General features: G+C 41.3%; 1 protein-coding gene across 11 annotated transcripts in view; it reads left to right on the top strand.

The window, feature by feature from the left end:
• The window catches only part of FGGY (FGGY carbohydrate kinase domain containing), a 445,568-nt gene that overhangs the window by 71,843 nt on the left and 360,980 nt on the right, over nucleotides 1-12,745 (top strand). For 10 of the 11 annotated variants that reach the window (XM_007978542.3, XM_073007252.1, XM_038000610.2 and 7 more), the window contains one exon: nucleotides 9,438-9,526. The exons of the other annotated variant lie outside the window; for it this stretch is intronic. In XM_007978542.3, the coding sequence (XP_007976733.1) occupies nucleotides 9,438-9,526 (89 nt within the window). The remainder of the gene's footprint in view (nucleotides 1-9,437; nucleotides 9,527-12,745) is intronic. 11 annotated transcript variants of the gene reach the window in all.

Here is a 12,745-nt window from a genome sequence, read left to right as displayed (position 1 = left end):
TGTACAAGGATGGGCACATTAACATGTATAATCTCACTGAATTGAATTCGGCTAACAGTCTTATGAGTTAAATGGTGCTGCAAATGAACAAAGTGAGACTCATAGACATTAGGTGACCACTAGTCAGAAATAACACTGCTAATAAGTAGGAGAACCAACATTTGTACTAAGGTGTGTCAGACTCTAAAGCACCTACTCTTTCCTGAAGAGGGAAAGATGTAGTGAAAGTGACATTCTAAGTAATAATAAGAACAATCATAAGTAAAAAGTGCTTACTATGTGCTAGGTGCTGCAAATAGATTACATATATTTGTTCATTTGATCTCCCATCAACCCTATGGCATAGGCACTATTATTGTCCTCACTAATTTTTATAGGATGAGGAAATTGAGATAAAGAGTAGTTGAGTAGCTTGCTCAAGGCCACATAACTACAAAGTACTAGAGCCAGGATATTCACTCTTACATTCTGGCTCTGGAGAAGATGCAGCAGAATGTACTGAGGCCCTCTGCATAGAGTAGCATACTGCATGATCAGAACTGCTGTTGGACCAGTCTGTTTGGAGAATCAGGGACTGTGGAGATGCTGACAGGTGAAGGTGTTGAGAGGTGAGGCTAAAGAGGAAGCTGGGAACCATCACAAAGAACCAGTGCCCTCCTCAAGGACCCGTGGCAAAACATGCAAGAAATGTTCCTAGAAATATTTTCTGTGAGGCTGGACTGTTAGGGATCCATCGTAAGGAAGAGTTTAAGTTGTGAGCTTATTCTACTACTTGAGTTGTGAAGGAACTTTTGAGTTGTGGCCTTTGTCCATGCCTGGCAGGAAATCACAGTGGACCTCTGCAACAGTGATTGAACAAGTAAGGATGCACATGAATAAGTAAAGACGCACATACTCAAACAGGCTCCAAAGAAATGCCAGTTGGAACGGTAAAGTTCACGTGTCCTTTACGGGTTGGAGATGATTAAGTTTGGGTTGAAGGACATTTGGGAAGAAAGAAGAAGGGGCATCTGTGTGAGCTAGCTTGGAACAGATGCCAGGTTATCCTCAGGTGTCCCAGAGCGCTCAACATTTGATGGAGCACTCTCCCCACTGCAGCCTATCTCTCCATTGGTACTTGGCAGCCATTCAGTGTTGCTGCACTGACCTGGGAGTCCAAGCCAGGAAGTGAATGAATCCATTTTCCAATTAAAATGAAACTTCTCCAAAGGACCTGCTCACCCTGAGAGGAGAAATTTATCTTCCTGGCAGTCTGGCTTGCCTAGACTGTGTCTCTGCTCCTGAAACAGACTGAGAAAAGCCATTAGCTTGAATGAAAAAAGAGAAACTGGGACAGTTTTTATTCACAACCTCATTCGTTTATCCATTCATTCCTTACTTTTATTTCTGCAGACTTTCATTTGGCTTATACATGTCTGCTCATTCATTCATTTATTCATTCATTAGCTAACATGACTCATCATCTATAAATCAGACACAATGCTATGTCCTAGGCGTAGACATATTTAATAAAAAACATCGCTCTTGCCTTTGAGGAGCTTTCAGTGTAGTGAGAGAGACAGGCAAATGAACAGATGATGGGAAATGCAGTGATAGGGATATTCACAGGGTACTATAAGGGCCTAGCATAAGAGCATCTAACTCAGCATAGGGAGGTCATGGGTGATTTCATGGAGTAGGAACACCAGAGATGAGTCCTAAATGTGTACACACACAGCCATATACACGCTATTGCTTCTGTTTCTCTGAAGAACTCTAATACAGGGTGATGAGGTGGGCGCCTCTTCGTGAATTAATTGGGAGTTGAAATTAGAATCGTGATTGAATGTAAGGAACGAGAGAAGAGGCAGAAGATGACTCCTTTGGTAACTGAATCAACTGGCATTGGAAATCAAGGAAGAGGAACACACTTAGGGGAAGATAGCAGATTCTGTCTTGGACGTGTTGAGTTGGAGGAAGCAGTGGGACATCCAGGAGACATGTCTCAGAGGAGAGTTTGAATTGGAGTTTGAGATTTGGCATGTTATTCAGCGTGTAGTTGGTTAGAATCACAGGAGTGACTGATACTTCTCGGAGAGCATGGGAACAGTGAGAAGAACATTTGGATGAGGTAAGATCCCTGGGGAGCATCAACATTTAAAGAGCAGCTAAATAAAAGGAGCCCATGAAGGAGACAGAAAAGCACTGATGAGAAGGGCATGAGAAGGTCCAGGAGAGTGAGATGATGAGGAAGACTTCCTCATCTCCCCCCTGGTCCCAGTCTTTGACTTTCTTTCATGTCTGCTCCAAGACCTGTTCACCGTTTCCAAAGCCTTCTCTTCCTATTAGGGCTGTCTCCCTCTCTCCCATAGATAGTACCACCCATAAGGCATTGCTTAATCTAGGTCACTGTGGCATCTCTCTCATCTCCTCCAATAAGAAATGCACTTCTGCATTATATTATGTTTTAGAGAGGCAGATGACTGAACTCAAACGTTGGGCTGGACATTAGCAATGCAAATTTTGGTCCGACTTTCCATTTACCCGTTGTGTGGGACCTGGAGATAATCTTGGTCCCTTCCTGGGCTTTAGGTTCATAATCTGCAAGCATAGTTTTCTGACTCCTTGCCTTCCCTGCCTTGAAGAATTACACAGGTCAGATGAGATCATGCATGTCCAAGTGCTTTGAAAACTGTGAAGCTCTGTAGCAGAAGAGTGAATCTTGTTGACTTATCAGGCACTTTATATTATTTCATTTAATTCTCACAGCATCCTTGGGGGAAGATGTGAGGAATGTAGCTTTGAGGAAACTGGGGCTTAAATAGATTAATTTGCCTAAAGCTACACAGCTGTTGAATGGTGAGGATGGTAATCAAAATCAGGTCTGCCAGACTCCAAAGTTCTTAGACGCCATCTACTGCAGCCTTGTTTTCCTAATACGTACAGTGGTGTCACACTTCTGGGTAGAGTCAGCTTTGCTGAATATGATCAGTTTTCATTAAAACGATAACATATTTTATGGTTGGGAAGTCAACTCTAGTGTGGATTATAAGTTTTTCTTTTCGTACAAGAAGAGCAAAGCCCTCCAGCGGGAGGAAAGCGAGGGAAAGGGATGCATGTAAATCCAGTTTTTGAAAATTAAATAAATTATACAATGGAATTATTTCATTTTACAAATAAATTCTATGATGTTACCATTAAACAAATCTTCATCTAATGGGGGTAATGCGTCTTGTCTATTCAGATTTTTGTTTCTTGGATCTTTCTTGGTAGTGACAGAAATATTTATTCCACTTGACCTTTAGGCCTCTGCTTGCATCTCTCCCCGGAAGCCTTTTCTAGCCTCCCCAGGTCCCAAACCCTTTCCTGCCTCTGAGCCCTGTCTGTGATTACTCATTAGAAGCAGATTCATGGCCACACACAAAATATTACAGTAACGTTATGAGGCTGACTCATCAAACCTTGGTATCAGGCTTATTACGTTATTGTCATATATCATCTTATTAATTATCTCTTCCTTTGTGTATATCTTTCTCTTGAAAGGACCTGGCTTTAGGTTTTCTTATATCTCCTGAAACTCTGCATTTTTTTTTTTCACATAAGTTAGACTTGGCTTTTGCCCTTCAGAAGTTTGTCATTTTGAGGTAGATTTAGGTATATGAATGAATAATTAGGATACAGCATGGGATGGAGAGATTCACAGAAAAGGTGATATCTGAGCTGGATTTGAATCAGGGGCAGAGGTTTGATAAGGGGAGAAGATGGGAAAGTCAATTCAGCTGGAAAGAGATACCAGCTGAAACAGAGGCCTGGAAATATGAAAGAGTGTAATGTATTTGGGAAAGTAAAAGAGGTGAGAACCGAATGGAAGGTGTTAGGAGATGAGCCCAGAAAGTCATCATCATAATGATCACAGCCAACTTGGAGCCAGGTTAAGTGTCCTGAGAGCCAGACTACAGAGTTAAAATGGGATTCTAGGCCATGAGGAGATATTGAACCATCTTTAATAAAGGAATGGAATGGGAAGCTTTATGTTTTTAGAAAGATGCCTCTAGTAGTGCAGACCTCTCAGCTTATCTGCCTATCTAACTTGAAATATTTCTGGTGTTCTGTCTGTGTGCATGGGAGTTTGAAACACACAATTGTTTTATTCATTCTGAGAAGTTTCTGGCTGGGGTTTATGACCTACTCCATGCTTCCAGCATCATATTTCTTTTAAGAATGACATTGAAGATTACGTCTCTTCCTGAAACATCTTTTCTCTCTGGGCTATCGGCCTGTGCCCTAATTTGGAGCCTAGAACATAGAGTGAGGATAAGGTCTTGCTCTTTCTTGGGTAGTTGTGCTGGAAAACAACAGCGTGAGTACTTGGAATGTGCAGGCAGTACTATTTATTGAGTGGGAAATTAGGGAGCTGTTCCCTCCCTTTTATTTACTGCTCACAGCAGATAACCCAGATAGAATCCCTTTGCAATTAAATAGTAGATTACTTGGATAATCCTTTGTAACTGGTCATGCCTATCTTCTCATGTTGCCCCTCGACCCTGGTGTCATTGCAGTAGCTGCCTCATTTCGCTCATGAGTTCCTTCAGTGTCTAGAAGCAGCAGAAACCTCACAGCTTCCCTGGAGTGGGAGGGAAAGGGTGAAAGCTACTTCTCTCTGTCCTGAGGCTGGCAGGGTGGCTGCAGCCTTGAATCTTGGACATACTGCTCTACCTCCGCCCTCTGCTTAGACTCACAGCTATGTGAGCTTTCAGTAGTAGCCTCCTCCCAAGAAATGCTGTGGTTTGATGAAGTAATAGATGACTTTTTCTTTTTCTTTTTTTTTTTACAAAAGCTGTTCTCTTTGGTTGCTTTAAGCTGAGGGATTGCTTAACTCAAAGGATTGTTGTTGGAATGCAGAAGGCTTTTGTGCCAAGTCATATAACCCAAATCACTTTTCTTTTTTTCTTGAAAAGACTAGTTTTATTAGTTGCTTGGTAACTGGAGGATAGAAAGACTTAACTCATTCAGCACAGAGAGCTCCGGTTTGAACTCTATTAGGCCATCACCTAATGAGACATATCTGAAGTTGGTGTGTGTCGAGGGCCTGTTCCTTGCACTCTCTAATCCGTGCAACATTACGCGTGGGAAGTGATAAGTACTTAGAAGTTACGTGAGCTGTCCAGGATTGAAATTGTACAGAAATGTGCTTAAAAGGGCTTTTGTTTGTCTTTCCTTCTGTAAAGAGTGGCAGTAGCTTCCATTATGACATTTCCAAAAGGCTCAAAATTACACCTCTTATTGGAGTGGGAGGTTCAGGGTGGTAACTGTGGCATAGTAGAAGGAAAGAACATTTACTTTAGAGCTGGAAACCCTGAGACTTTGGGCTAAGCCCTTGTGGTCTGACCCCCAGTTCCTTAATGTGAGACTATTGTGTATTACCTACATACCTCTGCACCACTCGGAAGATTAAATGAGAACACTGTTATAAACTGTGGAGGATTTAGAGGATGATCACTGTATCCTAATGCAAGCCCAGTGGTTACAAGTAGAGAATTAATTTAGTAAGATTGAGGCCTTTGGCTGGGATTGTATGGGCCAGAGAGGAGGGATAGAGAGATTTTTCTGCAGAACTGGACTAAAAATCCATCTGTGGAGGTAATGTACTCTTGGCCAATATGGCATTTGATGACAAAGCACTTGTGAATCAGGTAGCCTAATATAAAAAACTGCATGGGGCTGGGCACGGTGGCTCATGCCTGTAATCCCAGCACTTTGGGAGGCTGAGGTGGGCGGATCACAATGTCAGGAGTTCGAGACCAGCCTGGCCAACATAGTGAAACCTTGTGTCTACTAAAAATACAAAAAAAGAAAAAAAAAAAAAATAGCAGAGCATGGTGGCACGCACCTGTGGTCCCAGCTACTTGGGAGGCTGAGACAGGAGAATCTCTTGAACCCCGGGGGGCAGAGGTTGCAGTGAGCTGAGATCACACCACTACACTCCAGCCTGGCGATGGAGTGAGACTCCATCTCAAAAACAACAACAGAAACTGCATGGGATCCTCACAGATGCCTGCTGGCATCTCAAGGTAAGGGATCAGGCCTCTGGAGACATTTCCTCTCATCCAAATCCTTACTCCTCTTTGCTGGCCTGTCTCCAGACTTCCCTTTTGTAGAGAAAGCAGGGAATACTGCTGTCTTCCCTTCCGAGACCATGTACATCCTTAAGAGTACCTCAGACTTCCCACAACGTGTTATTTCTAGTTCCTCATCCCATAAATATTTGTTGAATTACTAGACAAACTGCTCAGCTTCATCTTCCAATTCCTTTTATGTGATGAGTGCTTCAGAGCTTATAGAGGGCTTCCACATGTGTTATCTCCTTAGAGTAGAGGTTGGGCTAGGATCTCTGGCTTTGATTGGTGACGGTTAGTGTAGTCTCAAAAAGAAAGAATGCCTGGACTCCTCGCTCCTCCTATTCCCAGTGTCTCTTTTTGGCAAAAGGCTTGAGTTCTTTGTGTCATTCTACTTGGGTTCCGTTGTCCCACAGTGGCTGTCTGTGTGGCTACAGGGTAAAGGCTGTCGTTATGTAATGTCTTTAGTGACCGCACACACAAGATCTAAAAGAAGTAGCTTTTTTTTTTTTTTTGCCTGAATTTAAGAAGATTGTTGTGCTTTGGCTTGAAGCACTGGTTGTTGCTGCGGTGGTTTGGCGGTTCATATCTGGTCACTGGCCTTTGATTTCTGGAACCTTTAGAAAGAGGCTGCCTTTTCTCCTCTCCCTGACCACTGATTGCTGAAACCACAAGACATATGGAAATAGATTTCAGGGACTAGCCAAAAGGCATTCTGGTAGTTTGACTCACATGGTTTCAAAGGCTACCATTTTCTGATTGTGGCTTGTTACACCCTCTACAGAGATACTACTAGTACTTAGCTGTGTTAGGAATATTTAGTATCTTTAAGTTTTGCTTTATTTAACATTAACATCTTAGAATGGGCGTTCAAAGAGAAGTTTAGGACAAGTCCCTTTCTAGATACAAGCTTTCACCTAGATGTTTAGGAAGTTAAAACAACAACAATAACAGAGAATCAGCTTGATACTTTGCCTGTTACATCTGAACTCTTTTGATACTGTTTTGATAGGTCCAGCACTTGGGATAGAACCGTTTAGCTGCTCTAAATAGATAAATGTTGGTGTTTATATAGTAGTGTTAGGGAAGCACTTTGAAGCAGGAACTCACAGAATTCTGATAAAGGCCAGTTGTACATAAAATAGATATAATAATGCCCAGGACTTTTGTGTTGCTCTAAGGAGATAACACATGTGGAAGCCCTTTATAAACTGAAGCACTGCTCACACAAGAGGAATTGGAAGGTGAAGCTGAGCAGTTTGTCTAGTAATTCAACAAATGTTTATTGAGTGCCTACTGTGTGTTACCCTGTGGCAGGTACTGAAATATGCCTCTTTTGGAACTTCTGCATTGTTGCCCTTAGGTTCCCAGAGATACTCCTATGCTTATAATTCCTTTTACTTGTAACTTTTTGGAGAGGGAGTAATAGAAGTCAGGACATGGAAAGTTGTCTGGATGGTAGGAAACCTTACTTGCTAGTGCCTCTGTCTTCTTTACTATTCTGTGTTTGAAATTCTACCTCTTCAGGTATTTGGCAGAAAATGGCCACTTCATGCTTTTCAACTTTATCTCATCTCCAGTTCCATTCACAGAAGTGAAACGGTTCCATTTGGGTCCTGATTCTAAGTTCATAGCAGATGAAATCTGGTTGGCACAACTAGGTCACATGTCTAAACCTGGTCCAACCAAGTGCTTGTAGTAAGGGGATGAGAGTTGTGTAGTTTCTGCGTGGCAGCTGAGGGTCCTGTCAGTTGGGGTGGAGGAGAGGAGACAATCATCCAATATCATGGTGAACATGACTGACAAGATCCTTGACCTCACAGAGCTTATAGTCAGTCTGTCAGGAAAGAAAGACATTTGTATTAGTCTGATCTTACACTGCTAATAAAAACATACCCGAGACTGGGTAATTTAGAAAGAAAAGACATTTAATTGACTCACAGTTCTGCATGGCTGGGGAGGCCTCAGGAAACTTACAATTACGGCGGAAGGAGAAGCAAACACATCCTTCTTCATTGCGTGGCAGGAGAGAGAAGTGCAGAGTGAAGGCAGGGGAAGCCCCTTATAAAAACCATCAGATCTTGTGAGAATTCAGTCGCTATCATGAGAACAGCATGGAGGTAACCACCCCCATGATTCAATTACCTCTCACAGGGTCCCTCCTGTGACACATAGGGATTATGGGAACTACAATTCAAGATGAGATTTGAGTGAGGACACAGCCAAACCGTATCAACATTACACAAATGATTATAGGGGTGGTATGGGTTGTATGACAGCTAGACCTAAACTTGAGCAGGAGATCATGGAAACCCCTGCAAGGAATGGCGGTGGGTAGGGTTAACCAAATGAGGAAGGGGGATGATGTGGATACTGGGAGGGCACAGGGTGGTGGGTGAGGAATGAATGCTTTAGGCAGAAGTGGCAAAGGAAAGAAAATGCCCAGCAGTAAGAAAAAATCTGGCCATTTTGCAGTACAGAGAACCAAATCTTTAAAATGTACAATGGCTTGCTTATGCGGCCATTCTCATTGACTTAGACTGGAAGTTCTTTGAAGGCAGGGACCATCTTTTTTTCTATTGGCTTTGGAACCAATTGGCATGTGGAGAATTTTATATGGCAGGGCATATTTAGTTTCATTAGGCAGTTTCTGAGTACAGCTTCTTTCCAGCTTATATCTGCTCTGAAATCTTATATGTCCATTACCATTCACTGGAAAGATGAATTACATACCTTACAGAGTGTGCTTTTGATATGGGTAGCTGTATCCCCACCCAAATTTCATCTTGAATTGTAGCTCCCATAATTCCCTCGTGTTGGGGGAGGGACCTGGTGGGAGATAATTGAATCATGTGGGTGGTTTCCCCCATACTATTCTCGTGGTAGTGAATACATCTCACGAGATCTGATGGTTTTATCAGGGGTTTTCCCTTTTGCTGGGCTCTCATTTCTCTCTCTGTTCTGCTGCCCTGATTATGAGGCCTCCCCAGCCACGTGGAACTGTGAGTCCATTAAACCTCCTTTTCTTTATAAATTACCCAGTCTCAGTATGTCTTTATCAGCTGTGTGAAAATGGACTAATACAGCTTTCTATCCCTCCAGATTGGCAAAGAGGGTTTTAAGGGAAATTGTGGTCATTTCTGGAAGGATCAAGAATTATCTGTTTTTCTTTCCTGTATAAGTACTGCTTTTATATTATTCCTACCCCCACCAAGCTCCTGAACAGATGTTTCAATGGGCATTGTTGGCTATGCTTTTGTTTTGAAAAATTTGAAATATTATTGAAAGAGGAGATGGTAGAAAAACCCCATAATTGATTCTAATATATATTTAATTTGGCAGAACTTGAGAGAGACTTGCTGGGATAAGGCGGGACATTTCTTTGATCTCCCAGACTTCTTATCATGGAAGGCAACAGGTGTCACAGCACGGTATGTTAATTACAAGTTGGATTGTGTTTGCATTCTTCCATTCTCGGATGTCTGTATATATATTGCTTTCTTAACTCTCTTTGACTGGATATACTGTTGGTACATCTGCATGTGATTTTGCATACTTGAAACATCTTGAATCTATCTTCCACCTCCACTGCACATGCCCAAACACTGTTGTTCCTATTAGCCCTGGAATGTGAGTATCCAAGGTGAAGACCATTCATTAAAATTGTTCACGTTTGAAAGAGATGCAAAAAATCCAGAGTGAAATGTGGGTTTTTCCAAAGGCACTTTTTACATGATGAATAAAAGGAAAAAATAAACACACACACACACACACACAGAGTCATGCGTTTCTTAAGGACAGGGATACATTCTGGGAAATGTGTTGTTAGGCGATTTCATTATTGTTGCAAACATCATAGAGTATGCTTTCACAAATCTAGTTGGTATATTCTACTGCACACCTAGGCTGTATGGTATAGCCTGTTGCTGCTTGGCTGCAAACTTGTAGAGCATGTTACTGTACTGAATACTGTAGGCCATTGTGCACAATGGTACTTATTTGTGTATCTAAACATAGAAAAGATATAATAAAAACACAATGTAAAAGATAAAAAATAGCATACTTACATAGGGCGCTTATAATGAATGAAACTTGCAGGACTAGAAGTTGCTCTGGGTGAGTCAGTGAGTGAGTAGTGATTGAATGCAGAGGCCTAGGATATTACTGTATACTTCTATAGACTTTATAAACACTGTACATGTAGGTTACACTAAATTTATTTTAAAAATTTGTTTAATAATTGTCCTTTGCTTACTGTAGCATTTTTTACTTTATAAACTTTTAAACTTTCTTACTCTTGTAATAACACTTATCTTAAAACAAAAACACATTATACAGCTGTACAAAAATACTTTCTTTATATTCTTATTCAATGAGCTTTTTTCTATTAACTCTCTTTTTCACTTTTTAAACTTTTTGAACATCACACACCGGGGCCTATCATGGGGAGGGGGAGGGGGGAGGGATTGCACTGGGAGTTATACCTGATGTAAATGACGAGTTGATGGGTGCTGACGAGTTGATGGGTGCAGCACACCAACATGGCACAAGTATACATATGTAACAAACCTGCACGTTATGCACATGTACCCTAGAACTTAAAGTATAATTAAAAAACAAAAAACAAAAAACTGAGATACAAACATACACATTATCCAAGGCTTACACAGGGTCAGGATCATCAAGATGTCACTAGGTGATAGGAATTTTTCAGCTCCATTAATATCTTTTGGGACCACTGTCATATATGCAGTCTGTTATTGACTGGAATGTCATTGTGTGATGTATAACTCGTCTGTGTGTGTGTGTGTGTGTGTGTGTATGTGTATTTTGGCCTCTAATGTTAACTAGGAGATTCAAGGAAGCTGATTTAACTGGATGGATGTGTTATATACTTGTTCGCTTTTTATGTAAATGTACCTCAGTTATCCCATACTGTAGAAGTATATATGTTGAAGTCAACAACTATTTTTCGATAAATTATGAATGTTAAAAATAGAGCATATGCTACACAACAGAGACTTGTATAAAATATTCATTGAGTGTGAAATTGTGGCTGCTATAATTAACAGAGTGAGTGTATGTGTGGGGATATATAGACAGGTTGGATATGAAATCTCTAAGTATGACAAGCCTCTTGTCATGATGACCTCAGATTTAAGGAGATGTATAAGCTCAGGGCAGGTCTTCTCATCTGAAAAAGTTTTAGAATCTGGGTTCAACAAACCAGTGAGGAAGGAAATCATTTCCCAGAGGATAGATAAACCTCTAATAATAGTGGAGGCAGGTGTTGTATCTTAAAATCAGCTTATTCAGAAAGGGGCCAAATCCTACCCTCTTTCCTTCTTGTTTAAACTCAAGGGAAGCCGGAAATAGCAGTACCATTTCTCCTATCTCATTTTTTTTTTTTTTTTGTAGTGAGTTGATAGGGTGTGATAATTCAGCAGCAGGGGCTTCTAGCAGGGAGATAGCAGAGAACGTTTCACAAGCATGTCATTCTTAATGTCAGCAACCCCAAACCTCCTTGCGATTAAACAATAATTAGCCAAAGGTCCCAGGGCAGAGAGATGCATGTGCTTGTGAAAATGGCCTCTGCAAACCTCAGGTACATGCCATCTCTGGCAGGAGATCCCTGGATGAGTGGTGTGAGCTTTACCCTGGAAGGTATAATTAGTCACCATTATAGTTATCACCAGTGGGGAGGGCAGTGTGTAGGTGAAGATATCATCTTGGGCATTCCTCTTTTGGTGTGACGTTAATTGTTCAAAGTTATTTCTGAGAGAATCTTTCTCTAGGTTTTTTCCATCATTGTATATCCATGAAATAAATGTTTTGTTCATTTTGGCCAAATGGTCTTGTTTGTTAGTCAAGCAGTGCTAGTTGTCATGTGTATAGGCAATACCCCATTGGCCTGCAAACCCAGAGGACTCAAAGCTGGAACTAGAATGGAGGAGAACCTGACTTTCCTTCTCTTTTTCTTTGATGTTGTACTCAGCACTTTGACTGCCTCCCTGATTCTTTCTGATGTCTCTAGGTATTCTGTGTCCCATTTCCTGGTTTCCAGTGCCATATTCAGGGACCAAGGAGAGGGCTTTTTGAAGCTAGCTGTGGCTCAGATAGAGTTAAGTGTGGTGGCATGCATACACACAGTGGACTCACAATATGACTTACCAGCTTTGATTTTACCACACTAGTTGTGTGACCTTGGGCAAATCTCTTCCCTTCTTTGAGTGTCACTCTTTTTGTCTATAGCATGGGGTTTGTTATATCTATCTTGCAAACTTCTTGTGAGAATCCTGTTAAAGCAATTTTTCCAAATTAGTTGGATTATAGGAATTACTTGAATGATTTGTTCAAAACACATATCCCCAGATCTTCTAGTTTTCAACCTAATGAATCAGAATCTCCATGGGAGATGTGAGAATTTGTATGTTAACAAGTGCCCAGGTAGTATAAGATCAGGTGCCTTTGGGCAACACTGCCTAACAGAATATGCATGAAAGTAGGATGTGACTCTGAGTGAGAGATGGGAAGTGTTTTAAGGGCCTAATGAATTTTTTGAATTTAAAAGTTGTAAACAAAAAATACAATTCTAAGGCCCCCTGCCATCTGAATGGACCCCTTCTCTTGGCCAAAGGCATTCCAAAGTT

Source organism: Chlorocebus sabaeus, chromosome 20 (assembly GCF_047675955.1).
Source record: "Chlorocebus sabaeus isolate Y175 chromosome 20, mChlSab1.0.hap1, whole genome shotgun sequence".
Lineage (NCBI taxonomy): Eukaryota > Metazoa > Chordata > Mammalia > Primates > Cercopithecidae > Chlorocebus > Chlorocebus sabaeus.
This window is presented reverse-complemented; position numbering and strand designations above follow the sequence as displayed.